Source organism: Anolis carolinensis, chromosome 5 (assembly GCF_035594765.1).
Source record: "Anolis carolinensis isolate JA03-04 chromosome 5, rAnoCar3.1.pri, whole genome shotgun sequence".
NCBI lineage: Eukaryota > Metazoa > Chordata > Lepidosauria > Squamata > Dactyloidae > Anolis > Anolis carolinensis.
The window spans coordinates 103,815,543-103,830,535 of record NC_085845.1 but is presented as its reverse complement, the minus strand read 5'-3'; the positions used below and the strand labels follow the sequence as shown (position 1 = coordinate 103,830,535).

Here is a 14,993-nt window from a genome sequence, read left to right as displayed (position 1 = left end):
AGAATGTTCCAGTTGTGGCACAAGTCCTTTCTTAGTTAGGGGTAAGGCTTATGTGCCATTGTCCCCCCGCCCTCCAGTGCCTTCCCAAGCACCGAAGCTCAACCAAAGATATAGCTATCCTCTGTGTAGTTTCCTTTCTCCCTGATTTTATATCTTAATGTTTTTTCCCCTTTGTGCAGACGGAACTCTATGCTGATGGTGAACGTTCTGGCCATTATAGGTGCTGTTTTGATGGGCTTATGCAAGTTGGCAAAGGCTATGGAGATGTTCATTATTGGCCGCTTTGTCATTGGCATCTTCTGCGGTCTCACCTCTGGTTTTGTCCCCATGTATATCAGTGAAATCTCTCCCACTGCTCTGCGAGGGGCTTTTGGCACCCTCCAGCAGCTTGGCATTGTTGTGGGCATCTTGGTGGCACAGGTAAGCCAGACTTTTTCTTTGGTTGTAGCATAGTTGCACAATTTTGTGATTCATTGATAGTGCTTAAGGGCAGTTAATGCCTGAGGCTATAATCCTGTTTAGTTGAGAGTCAGTCCTTGTAACTCAGTTGACCTGTAACACAGTTGAAAACACATAAGAACTGATTGCACAAAAATGTTTTTCTGTTTATATCTAATTACAGGAATTTTGAATATAAAAATAATAGAAAGATTGCACAAAAACATTATAGTTAGCTATTTTGATGTCACTTCTTCTGAATTTTGGAAAATTGATATCTCCAGAGGCTTTTCGGACATTTTATGATCTTTGAAAAGAGATGACCTTGTTAGAAGTCATAACCTTTTTGAAAATGATCCCATAACCTCTTGGTAAAAACATGACCTGTTAGAGTCATAACCTTTTTAGGAAAATGGCGTTCACTACATTCATGCAAGGCAACTAGCTTTCTCAGCAGTTAAACTGATATCTTAATTATGTCTTTGAACTGCCAGGGACAAAGACATGCCAATGCACAAATGATATATATTCACCAAGATCTAGAAGTGTTCCTTTTTAGTTGTCCAAAAACATCTATTCTCCCTTAAAATATATTTTCCTTTAAAATATATGCTCTCAAGAGACAAATAAGCATACTTCTTTAAAAGTAATATAGTTGGTTTACTCACAAACTTCATGTATTCAGCATACATGTACTTTGCATAGGAATCCAGTTACAAGTAGATTTGAAGTAGTTTCTCTGTATGGGTAACACAGGGCATCTTTCTTATAATCACATAGTCCATAGTCCAAAGCATCTCTCTGTTCTGAAAATCTCTGTCTAGTCTCTAAGTGTACAGTTGCTGCATTGAAGTCTAAACTGTACTATTCCTGCAGTCTTCTAAAGGCACATAGTTCCCATTGAAGTCTCTACATTGAAAGTCTAATGGCTTCTGCCTTTCTAAAATGGAGTCAGAGCCCTGAACAAGCCCAGACCTGATCACATGGTCTGCAGCCCCTCCCACAACAAAGAGTTAACGTAAAATTGCAAACCAATACACATGTAAGCAATTATAGCAGATAACAAGTGGAAGCTTGAGAAGATTGCTATTTCCAACACTGATGATGTCACTCAGGGCCCTTTCCTCATAGCCCTATATCCCAGAATATCAAGGCAGAAAATCCTACAAAATCTTCTTTGAACTGGGTTGAGTCCACACTGCCATATATTCCAGTTCAAAGGAGAAAATGTGGGATTTTATTCAGCTGTTTGGAAGGGGCACATCCCTAGCGATGCCACTGATTCTGAAATCATTTTGAGTTGAAGAGTGGTTTAAATCAATTAAATGGGGTTGGATGGGTGAGGTTTTGGGCAAAGCCACTCTCTTTATCTCTGGGGTGTAGAGAAACTTGAGATCTATAACAGAATCAGCAGCTCCTCAGCAAACAATTATTGGGGTTTCATGCAGGAAGTGATGACAGTTGAAATCATATGAAACAGATGTTATCCAAACTTAGGCATGCTGTAGTCAACTGTCAATATACAAGAATAGTTCCTGATCCTCCTCGTCTGTCTTTTTCCATCAAATGCTACAATTAGATCTTTGGCCTAAACGTCATCATGGGAACAGAAACTCTGTGGCCACTCTTGTTGGGCTGCACCATTTTTCCATCCATCCTACAATGTATACTGCTGCCATTCTGTCCTGAAAGCCCACGTTTCTTGCTGATCAACAAGAAGGAGGAAGACAAGGCACAATTAGGTAAGTACAAAGTAAAAATATTATCAATCAACTCCATTCCCTTCTGCCAGTTTGTATTAGGGCCACTATACCCGTGTGCCAACTGGAGTATAAATACTGTACTTTTTATTATCACCTCACGACCACCACTTTTTAAAATCGGTAATGGATTCCCACCATTTATTTAAACAGAATTGTCTGGTTACTATCATATTTGGACATTGTTTCAAAATAAAATGCTTTGGGTGTGTTTTAAATTGAAAGTTGTAAAGAGTAAAATTTTAAGTTAGATGAAATCATATATAATTAATATTATGTGTTACCCATTTGTAAGTATTGTGTTGCATTATTCATTAGCAATAAGAGCCTCCGGTGGCGCAATGGGTTAAACCCTTGTGCTGGCAGGACTGCTGACCAAAAGGCTGGTGGTTCAAATCCGGGGAGTGGGGTGAGCTTACATCTGTCAGCTCTACCTCTCCATGTGGGGACATGAGATAAGCCTCCCACAGGATAGTCAAACATCAAACATTCAGGCATCCCCTGGGCAAATGTCCTTGCAGATGGCCAATTCTCTCACACTAAAAGTGACTTACAGTTTATCAAGCCGTTCCTGACACGAAAAAAATCCTTAACAATGTTGATATTTTACTTTAAAATACAATAAATGTAAAATTCTCCAATATACTTTCCTGGAGTCTTCCTATGACATTTGGAAATAACATCCTAAATCATTGTTAATTCTGAGTTAAACAGACTCACTGAATATCCATTAGAGTTAGGTGCTTATTGACTCACAATCCAACAGTTGCTTCAACTGATCTATTCTAAATGGGCTTAATCTACAGGATTCCAGCCAATGAGCAAATGTTTCGCAGTGCTCAAAAATATGCATCATTCGCATGACTGATGTTGAAATGACTAAAAGTAACAATATTGGAATTTAAAGCTTCATGACATCTACTGTGCTACTTCCATGTTTTGGCTTTGCAGTGAGGAAATATAGGTGTGGAGAAAGAAGTTGCATCTTATTAATAGCATTCTCAGGGAACTATCTTTGTGGGAATGATTATTGTTTTGGCTTTTTTGAAAAAGACTGGAAGCATTTCTAGGCCTTCAACATGGGTTCATAGACCAGGGTAGTTTATAGAATTTTCAAAAGCAAAACAGAGTGGGAATCCCTTCTCCAAAAGAGGGTGGCAAGCCTAATATTACTCCCAAGTAATTGGAATGAGGAGAGGAAATCCGGATGGCAAGGGATGGATGAGGTCCCTTCTACACTGCCATATAAAATCCAGATTATCTGCTTTGAATTGGATTATATTGGAGTATAGACTCATATACTGTAATCCAGTTCAAAGCAGATAATATGCATTATCTGCTTTGATAATCTGGATTATATGGCAGTGTAGAAGGGGCCCAAGAGGATTTTGTTAAAATTTGGTGACAATGGTGTTAATGGATTAGACTGAAAATCAATTCCTCTCAGAACTGAGTAGAAAATTAGGACAATATCGAGTTAAAGATAAAAAATTTCAAAGGTAGAGACACATCTCAGTGTCATTTGTTTTGACTCTAAAAACGTACGTCTGATGTTTGATTCCCATTTTAAGTTCTTCAGAAACTTCGTGGTGTCCAAGATGTTTCGAGTGATATTGATGAAATGAAAGAGGAGAGCGTCAAGATGTCCCAAGAGAAGAAAGTGCCCATTCCTGAACTCTTCCGCTCTCCCAGCTACCGCCAGGCCATTATCATTGCCATTTCACTCCAGCTCTCTCAGCAGCTCTCAGGCATCAATGCGGTAGGTTTTCTTCCATTACAATAACTTTTTTACCTGCTAAACATCTATGGCATTAATAGGGATGGTGCCTCATTCTCAGTGGCTGGTTTGCAGAGACAGGGGTTTAGACTGGAAGGAGGGATGGTGCATTAAGCTCACTGGGTGTTAGGCAGCTGCAGTAATTCACTCTCAGTTCTCCAAATGTATTATAAAAACAGCATATACCAGCAACACCTATATGGTAGATAAAGGTCATTAGAGGCTGAACTGTTAAATTGTTTTAACAATAGAGAGATGGAATATTAGAAATATGATTTTAATTTGCTGAGATAGTTAATATAAACAATAGTAATAAAACTTTATTTATAACCTGCCCTCTCTCCCCGAAGGCATTTAAGGTCCAGCTGACCTAACAGAAGCTCAGCCTGTGTTAAGGACACAGTCTTACTTTGTGTCAGCATTTTTGGCTGTGTCCTTGCACTGCAAACAGTTTGGATGTGACATAACTCACCTCCCCCCCGATATTTTGTTGACTTCTGCCCCTTCCTAATCCCATACAGATTTTTGAGTTAGGACTGTTTAGTTCCAGTACCATGACATTTAGCTGGGAGTAAATCTAACCGAGTTCGCCGGGATTTATTTCAGATTATACAGGGATGAAGTCACTTTTTAAGGATTTTGAATAAAGGGAGATTCTATAGATTGGATGTAGTTCATGATTTCACCACACCGGTGAAGATAACAATTGCTATATCTGTTCTTGGATACCTGTCACCAGCTGGAGAACCCTTAATTGGGAAATTATCTGTTTTCCTTGCTCTGAGATGGGCAAATCTTTAACCACTCCATATCTGTCAGTTTCATTTATTTAGTGTCAAAAGCATTACATATAAAGCAATGCTTTTGGGTTAGAAAGATTAGCCGTTTAACGTTGCCCAGGGGATGCCCAACTGTATTTATTTAGAGGAGGCTCTTTCTGTGTGAGTAGTTGTTAAGGGCAGAAGACTAGTGCCAATTAAAAAATATGGTAAGCTTAATAGAATTGTATGCGTTGGAAAAAGAATCCAGAGAGCTATAATCTCTTTTAGGGTTGTGTAGCGGGTTAAACCACTAAACTGCATAACTTGCTGATTTGAAGGTCGGTGATTCAAATCCAGAGAACGGGGTGAACTCTTTTTGTTAGCCCCAGTTTTTGGCAACTTTGGCAGGAAGGTAACGGCGCTCCATGCAGTCATGCTGGCCACATGACCTAGGAGGTGTCTATGGACAACTCCAGCTCTTCAGCTTAGAAATGGGAGATGAGCACACCCCCCAGATTAGACTTAATGTCAAGGGGAAACCTTTAATTTTACTATAAGAAGTGTGAGAGAATTGATGGATCAAAATGGGCTCATTAAAAATATTCTCATAAAAGACCTGCAAAACAGGTTAGTTTGAGGATAATGCTTGGCACAGTAACAGGCTGGTGGACCAGACATAAGAGGCTGGGTTCCCTCAGTTAGTGAAATGGTATGATAATTGTACTGCTTTTTATGTATTAGTAATCACTGGTTATGTGGATAACATAGTTCTATTCTTGCATTCCTTCCCTTGATATTAAATGGAATGGAATGGGAAGAATAAGGCTTCTCTTTCCTCCCTGGCCCCAGGCAGTCCACATGCTGAGAACAAGCGCTGTAAAAGGGAACCTGCAATATGGACATTGCCTTCTTCTGAAATTTATGAGCTGAGATCACACAGGGTTCTCATTCCTGGAGGGAGGCTCCCTCCCAAACAAGGATCGTGTGGGCACTGATAGGGTGGGCCTGTTTTAGAAAACCCAAATCTTTTTGCACACAGATGCAGTTCCTAAAGAGGAACTGCTACCAAATACAATTGTCTCTCTGCTACCAAATACCAAATACAATTGTCTCTCTGCTTTTAAGCACTGAAATTTTAAACCATAAAAGACCATCATAAAAATAAAGAATATTAAATAATATCATAGCAAATGAAAATAAAATTTGTGCTTACTTTCGATATGAATAACAAAGGGTTGGAGATATATACAGCATTAAATAGAATACCACAACTTACAACCTATGATAAAATATACATGAAACATTGACAAAAAAGTAGTATTACAAATAAGCAGGAAAATCATAATACCAGAAGCTACTTCAGGAAAGGATGTATGATATCTAAACAAATCAAGCTGAAGTCTTTTAAGGATTGTAAGCCAAACTATAACAAATGCAAGAAAAATAATAGGTCCATCCAGATAAGCACTAATTTCTAAAACCTATAATCTATATATATATATAAAAGAGTGATGGCATCACGGCAATTCACAAAACAACAAAAGTACAGGCCCCCCAACCTCAAAATTTGACAACACAACCCATCATCCACGCCTCAAGGTTGATACAACAAAAAGAAAAGAAAAATAAAGTCCTAATTAGAGGGAGAGCAATAATTTTTTTTATCCAATTGCTGCCAGTTTAGAGGGCTAATCTCTGCCCACTTGGTTGCCTAGCAACCAAGGGACAGCCAGGTTTCAGTTAGGGGACAGGCAGATTTAGGCCTCACTTAGACCTCTTCCACAGATTATCTAATTTGCACTGGATTATATGGCAGTGTAGACTCAAGGCCCTTCCACACAGCTATATAACCCATTTATAATCTTATATTATCTGCTTTGCACTGGATTATCTTGACTCCGCACTACCATATAATCCACTTCAGTGTGCATTTTATACAGCTGTGAAGAAGGGGCCTCATATAATCCAGTTCTGAGCAGATAATATAAGATTAGAAATATACAGTAGAGTCTCACTTATCCAACGCAAACACGCCGGCAGGATAAGTGAATATGTTGGATAATAAGAAGGGATTAAGGAAAAGCCTATTAAACATCAAATTAGGTAATCGTTATACAAATTAAGCACCAAAACATCATATTATACAACAAATTTGACAGAAAAAGTAGTTCCATGCGCAGTAATGCTATGTAGTATTTACAGTAGAGTCTCACTTATCCAACACTCGCTTATCCAACGTTCTGGATTATCCAACGCATTTTTGTAGTCAATGCTTTCAATATAGCGTGATATTTTGGTGCTAAATTCATAAATACAGTAATTACTATATAGCATTACTGTGTACTGAACTACTTTTTCTGACAAATTTGTTGTCTAACATGATGTTTTGGTGCTTAATTTGTAAAATCATAACTTAATTTGATGTTTAATAGGGTTATCCTTAATTCCTCATTATCCAACATATTCGCTTATCCAACGTTCTGCCGGCCCGTTTATGTTGGATAAGTGAGACTCTACTGTACTGTATTTACAAATTTACCACTAAAATATCACAATGAATTTAAAACACTGACTACAGAAACATTGATTATGAAAAGGCAGACTGCGTTGGATAATCTAGAACATTGTATAAGCGAATGTTGGATAAGTGAGATTCTTCTTTAATATGAAATAATTACTGGGATAGAATAATGCAGAACAATATAATCTCTAAAACCAAGACAGTAAATAAACAGGGGAATTCCACACAGGAAACAATCAGGGCCAGCTAACACCTCCCAACAAAGTATTCCCATCATCAAAGTCTGGCAAATCCTGTTTTCTCAGGGCCACAGACAGTAGAAGCACATAAAATATCGCAAACAACATCACTCTGAAAACAAGGGTATTCCAGACAGGAAACAATCAGGGCCAGCTAACACCTCCCAACAAAGTATTCCCATCATCAAAGTCTGGAAAATCCTCTGTTTTCTCAGGGCCACAGACAGTAGAAGCACATAAAATATCGCAAACAACACCACTCTGAAAACAAGGGAATTCCAGACAGGAAACAATCAGGGCCAGCTAACACCTCCCAACAAAAAATTCACTCGGAGGAAACAGCCAGGCTTTAAAGCTGCAAGGCCATTACATCCTAATCATTTTTCCTAATTGCAGCATTCATACTTGCCTCCAACAAACAAAAAAAACCAATCAGAAATATTGTATATTCACAACCTTTAGGAAATAATATCACCTGATGGCGCAGCGTGTCAAAGCGCTGAGCTGCTGAACTTCTGGACTGAAAGGCCACAGGTTTGAATTGGGGGAGCGGAGAGAGCCCCCACTGTTAGCTCCAGCTTCTGCCAACCCAGAAGTTCGAAAACATGCAAATGTGAGTGCATCAATAGGTACTGCTCCGGTGGGAAGGTAACGCCGCTCCATGTAGTCATCCCAGATGACCTTGGAGGAGTCTACGGACAACGCCGGCTCTTCGGCTTAGAAATGGAGATGAGCACCAACCTCCAGAGTAAGACACGACTGGACTTAATGTCTGGGGAAAACCTTTACCCTTGACCTTAACTACCACCAATTCCTCAATACTTTATTTCCCATACCACCATACTTCACCACAGCAACGCGTGGCCGGGCACAGCTAGTATATTTATAAACTTCTTGCTGCATTAATTCTCTCCAATGAAGCAAACATCCTGTAGAGTGTAGAGTGATGAAGGGCCTGTCTACACCGACTGTTTAATGCAATTTCAAACCAATATTGCTGAAAGTGGTTTCATGCAGATGATTACACAGGAAATCCTGGAACTCTTTTGAGGCTTGGATGGTGATTACGCAAACCACAGAGTCCTGATGCACACAAAGAACTCTCGTATATGTAGTTTTGTGTGTGCAAAAAAAGACCTTCATTTCTTGCCTGGCTGTTGCAATTTGAAGCTTGCTTCAAACTGAATTAAATAGTCAATGTAGATGGGCCTGATAGTCACATCAGCAGCATCTGCTGGCTGTAATAGTGATTTACACCAGTTGGCTGAGATCCAATCATTTTTTTGTCTTTGTTTTTGAATGCTGGATCTCAACATTTCTCTCCCTGTAGGTGATATACTATTCGACTGGAATATTCGAAACTGCTGGTGTGAAAGAGCCTGTCTATGCTACCATTGGCACTGGAGTCATCAACACAGTCTTCACAGTAGTATCAGTAAGTATTGCTGAACATATATTAGGTTCTCCAAGTAGTTTTTGAAATGGGATGGTATGTTTCTGTAAACTGCCACCAGCATTCATGTTTTGGGTGAGCACGTGCTTGCTTACCCTCTCTGCTACTACTGAAAAATATTATCTTTTTCAAAATTCCTTCCATTGCATCCCTCCAGATTACAGCCATCGGGTTTAGTTTTATTTTGTTTGTGTGTGTCGGGAGCGATTTGAGAAACTGCAAGTCACTTCTGGTGTGAGACAATTGGCCATCCACAAGGACATTGCCCAGGGGACCCCCAGATGTTTGAAGCTTTACCATCCTATGGGAGGCTTCTCTCATGCTGGGTTAAATGCAATACAAAGTAAAGCAAGCTTAAGCTCATGGATTTCAATAGCGAGAAGCTGGTCTAATTCTGCATAGAATTTAGGGCATTGCTTCCTCCTTCTGTCCAGCCACCTGGGAACCGTATCAGCAGGAAGTGTTCACTGAGTTGGGTCCTTGGACTTTGGAAGGTGGAATGCTGCTGTCAAGTGAGGGGCAAATGAATAGTTCCCATGTTTGCATTCCTTCCTGATAATGAAATGCTACCTTCATCTAAAGGGTACTAGGCTTGGGCTCTTAACCAAGGTGACCTGGAGCACATAGTTATACTATGTAGGACTGCAGATATGCCTTGGTTTAATCAGTTGGCCAGCTGGTTAAAACTTGGATTGTGTTTTTCTGGAATTACAAGGCCCAAAATATAGCCCACCATATCATTTTATGTGGCCCATGGGGCTTTCAATGCCAGGGCAACATAATTACATTTATACAGCCTTACAATAACAAACAGCCCTTTGAAGGCAACAATAAGGCTGATGTGCGCCACTGTGAAAATTAGTTTGACACTTTTATCCTAGAACAGTGTTTTTCAACCTGGGGGTCGGGACTCCTGGGCGGGGGGTTGCGAGAGGTTGTCAGAGGGGTCACCAAAGATCATCAGAAAACCTATGTTTTTGATGGTCTTAAGAACCCCTTTGGCAGATAAGGCTGAAGATCTCTCCGCCTATCCCTTTCTTCCTTTTTTGAAAACAGATGGTGCAGATCCATTATGGGTTGTGTTCAGAGTGCTCTTTGATTGGAGGTTAACTATAAATCCCAGCACCTACAACTCCAAATGACAAAATCAATCCCCCCCCAAGCCCCACCAGTATTCAAATTTTGGCATATCAGGTATTTGTACCAAATTTGGTCCAGATCCATCATTGTTTGAGTTTACAGTGCTCTCCGGGTGGAGGTGAACTATATCCCCTAAATTATTGTCAATTCCTCCCAAATCCCCCCCCCCCAGTATTTTCTCTTGGTCATGGGGGTTCAGTGTGGGACATTTGGCCCAATTCTATCATTGGTGGGGTTCAAGGGGCTCTTTGATTGTAGGAGAACTATGAATCCCAGCAACTACAACTCCCAAATGTCAAGGTCTTTTCCCCCCCAAACTCCACCAGTGTTCACATTTGAGCATATTGAATATTCATGCCAAGTTTGGTCCAGATTCATCATTGTTTGAGTCCACAATGCTCTCTGGATGTAGGTGAACTACAACTCTAAAACTCAAGGTGAATGACCACCAAACCCTTACAGTATTTTCTGTTGGTCATGGGAGTTCTGTGTGCCAAGTTTGGTTCAGTTCCATCATTGGTGGAGTTCATACTGCTCTTTGATTGTAGTTAAACTGTAAATCTCAGCAACTACAACTTCCAGTGACAAAATCAATTTTCCCCAACCCCACCAGTATTCAAATTTGGGCATATCGGGTATTTGTGCCAAATTTGATCCAATGAATGAAAATCCATCCTGCTTATCAGATATTTACATTATGATTCCTAACAGTAGCAAAATTACAGTTATGAAGTAGCAACTAAAATAATTTTATGGTTGGGAATCATCACAACATGAAGAACTGTATTAAGGGGTCCCAGCATTAGGAAGGTTGAGAACCACTGTCATAGAAGATCGCTCTGTTAATTACTACTGGGCATCACATCTAAATGGAGCCTCAGAGCCAGTATATCTCTGAATTTAAAGGGATTAGAAGCAATGGCCAGGATTGTGGGGGCGGGGGGGGGGGGGCGTAGCTGGTGTTGTCCTGTAAAGCTCATAAAAAGAAAAGCAAAAAGGAAATCTTTTACAAACATCTCTTTGGTCGGCAAGCTTTATCATCCTGCCTTCCAAGTTCAATAAACTACATTAAACCTACAAGGCTTGTAGAAGAAAAGACAAGAGATACTGGTGGCTATAAGAGAGATAATCTCTACTTTCAGTTACTGACAAAAGCAATGTGTTGTTTCTTTCCCGTGGTGCAGCTCTTTCTAGTGGAGCGTGCAGGGCGCAGGACGCTCCACTTAATTGGTTTGGGAGGCATGGCTGTCTGCGCAGCGATCATGACCCTCAGCTTGGCATTAAAGGTAAGCTGTCAGAATTATCCTTGAGCAGAGTTAGAATATCAGGGCTGTCTCAGGTCAGGAGATAAGTCATTCAGCTAGACAGTGTTGGAAGGGAGGGGGGTCTGTTCCAGTGTTTATATGTGTGCTTAACGAAACATTGTACCACTGTAACAACTAACAAATTAATTGTGGAGGAAGCTTTTGTGTGCCAGAAATAAATGTGATATGCAAGAAAAGGTCTCTTGTATGAGGTATCCAGGAAGAAGAACAGGAAAAACTATTTTACAGACCATTTCAAGAGTTATTTGCAGCTGTTGGCTACAAAAAAGGTTATAGCACAATACATTTGTTTCTCCTTTTTCTAATCAGTACAATTATCCCTATGGGTTCTGTATGAGTACGATTCATGTTGCTTCTTGTTTAGAGGACATATCAGGTGACTGTCTCTCAGGGCCCTTCCACACAGACATATAACCCAGAATGTCAAGGCAGGAAATCCCACAATATCTGCTTTGAACTGCCACACTGCCATATATCCCAGTTCAAGGCAGAAAATGTGGGATTTTATTCAGCTGTGTGGAAGTGGCCTCTGAGGGGCTAACACAGAATTGTAGCAAGAACAATTTCATATAGTAATCAGAGATATAAAAGCAGCACAACATTGTAGCACCAGGAGGAACTTACAGTCTAATGAAATATTACAGGAAAGCAAAATATTAGAAATACTGTATTATATACTAGTTTGGGTACCCAGTGTTGCCCAGGTTATTTGAAAAAGTCATTTTAAAAAACTGTACAAAATGCATATGGTTGCGAGTGAACTACAACTCATATCGCATCAGGTTAATCCTGAAAAACTCAGTCAGTACCTAAAGTTTGTTATGTTGGGCAATTTTACTCTAGCTGTATCATCGGTGGGGTTCAGCATGCTCTCTGGCTGTAGGGTAAACTACAACTACCACTATGGTGAGTCAGTCCCCTCAGATCACTTCAGTAGGTTGAATTAGTCATGGGGGTTTGTCCAGGTACATCATCAGTGGAGGTCACAGTTTCTGTGGTTGTGAGTTAACTGCATCTCCCAGAAAGGAAGGTCAGTTTCCCCCAAACCCCTCTAGTAATCAAATTTTGGCATATCCGGTATGTGTGCCAAGTTTGGTCCAGATCCATCAGTGTTTGAGTTCACAGTACTCTCTGGATGTAGTTGAACTACAACTCCCCCAAATCAAGGTAAATTTTCCCCAAAAAGCTCCTGTTTTTTCTTCTTCTGGTCATGGGGGTTCTGTGTGCCAAATTAGTTCCAGGCCCATCATTGATGGCGTTCAGAGTGCTCTTAGATTGCAGGTGAGCTATTCATCCCAGTATCTACAACTTCTGTCAATCATGGTGAATTCTCCAACCTCCTCCAGTATGTTCAGTTGCTGATCAATTCCTCTGTTTGCTGTGTACCATAGAAAAGAATAGGAAAGGGTGAAGGGAGAGACAGTGGGTGGGGTCATGCAAATTCCACACCAAATGAGAGTAAGGAACACTGGGATGTCTGTGGTGGAGGAAACACATAAAATCTAAGACGAAATTGTCCACATATGAAAGCCTTTACTTGGGTAGTGGGCAGTATTGTGTTTGTGGAGGACATTGGCAGGGCTCTCGTTCACGTTAATGGTGCTCACTATAACCTGCAATGTCATTGGAGGAAGGGCCTTTGTTGTCTCCTTAGGGCTGAGAGCTATAGCTGTTTGAGGAGGCAGGAGTTTGTCAGTGTAAGTGGACAATCCAGCCACATATGCAAATACATATTTTCACTTTTATTATGTGTAGATATAGAAGATTATATAACCTATTTTTAAAAGGTTAAAACCTTTTTCTTGAACTTGTGATAGAAGAAGCCAGCAAACTATTTTAAGACCAGACTTAACAATCTGGACCAAGCTCAGGGGCAGGCCCATGTACAATGCATTGCAGTAACCCAAATTTGTAATCAGATCATAGATAACATTAGTCATTCTGTCTTGGTCTGAGCACGTTTTTGCTCAAAAAGCTTTGCTAACACTTCAGGAGACAGTTTGACTGTCCCCTGCAGTCTGGTCGTGTACCCTTTGAAATTTCAGACTCAGCGCCTCAAAGGAATGGTGTGACATCATTTGATATATTAAGATAGTCATAGCATTTCTGGGTAGCATAGCATAAAATCAATTGAAACAGTATTTGTGGAGGGAAATAAAAGTACTTTGAACATTCTAAAGAGGCATTGAAGAACTCACTAACACTGAATAATAAATAAAATAAATAAATAAACTGAAACAGTCTAAAACCATGTACATACCGTGTTTCCCCGAAAATAAGACAGTGTCTTATATTAATTTTTGCTCCCAAAGATGCTCTAGGTCTTACTTTCAGGGGATGTCTTATTTTTCCATGAAGAAGAATTCACATTTATTGTTGAACAAAAAATGAACATTTATTATATACTGTACAGTAGTTGTCATCATAAACCAGCATAACCAGACAAACTATGAATCCTATCAAGAATTTCTTGTTATTACCAATATTTCCATGTACAACAATCTATGGTATGTACATTTACCAATCCTGCGTGCTCTGGTGTTCTGCTCGGCGGGCATGCTTCCAAACAAAAACTTTGCTAGGTCTTACTTTCGGGGGAGGCCTTATATTTAGCAATTCAGCAAAACCTCTACTAGGTCTTATTTTCTGGGGATGTCTTATTTTAGGGGAAACAGGGTATATAGATTTGGATCTTGGCCAGTATGCTGACAATCTTTGGGGAATGAGGACAGACTATCTTTCCCCAGAGAGTGCATGAAGCTATGTCATAACAGTGTGTTCCTAGGGGACATTCTATACAAAATTCCAAATGGCACCTGCTAGACTAGTGAGGGCTATTGAAGCACATCCTTCCCTTTATTAAATGTAGAGTGGTGGGAGGAGAACCCTGATCTTCATATAGGTCCATGTGAAAGTCAAGCACTTCACTCTACTGCCAAAAATCAATGCGACCTTGGTGGAAAATCCCAGCCATATCACAAATACTAAACATTTCTCAGCCAAACATTTCTCAACAATAAAAATAGCACTGCCAGCTGTTTTGCAGAATAGAGCCTGTTTTGCACATGTCTTTCTCCAACTGGATTGTGAAAAGTTTGTTTCTTGCTGGTATTTGTAAAGGTATCTTCAGTGTTCAGTGATTTGATCCAGGGAATCTGTATGTAGACTTTTGCTTAATAGACTGGGTGGCTGAGGCCCTCTGTACAAATATGCCCAAAGTGGTTAATTTTCCATTTTTCTGTTGCAGGATATTGTGAGCTGGATGAACTACATCAGCATTATTGCTACTCTTGCTTTCGTTGCTTTGTTTGAAATTGGCCCTGGTCCCATCCCTTGGTTTATTGTGTCCGAACTCTTCAGCCAAGGCCCTCGTCCAGCAGCGGTGGCTGTGGCAGGATTCTCAAACTGGACATCCAATTTCCTTGTGGCCATGCTTTTCCCATACGCTAGGGTAAGGATTTGGGTTTGAGCATTTGGGCTGGCATACACACTATTGGGCAAAAGCACTCAGCCCTCTTGGCCACTGCTGAAACCTTGGGTTTCAGGGTCAGAGCCGAGTCCAGGAGCAGCCCTAGACTG

The 14,993-nt window shown here is 40.3% G+C and overlaps 1 protein-coding gene across 1 annotated transcript in view; it reads left to right on the top strand.

The window, feature by feature from the left end:
* The window catches only part of LOC100559998 (solute carrier family 2, facilitated glucose transporter member 3), a 35,177-nt gene that overhangs the window by 13,347 nt on the left and 6,837 nt on the right, over positions 1–14,993 (top strand). The window contains exons 4-9 of the mRNA XM_008115914.3: positions 180–420; positions 2,018–2,180; positions 3,770–3,957; positions 8,827–8,931; positions 11,274–11,375; positions 14,662–14,865. Coding sequence (XP_008114121.1) covers positions 180–420; positions 2,018–2,180; positions 3,770–3,957; positions 8,827–8,931; positions 11,274–11,375; positions 14,662–14,865 — 1,003 coding nt within the window. The remainder of the gene's footprint in view (positions 1–179; positions 421–2,017; positions 2,181–3,769; positions 3,958–8,826; positions 8,932–11,273; positions 11,376–14,661; positions 14,866–14,993) is intronic.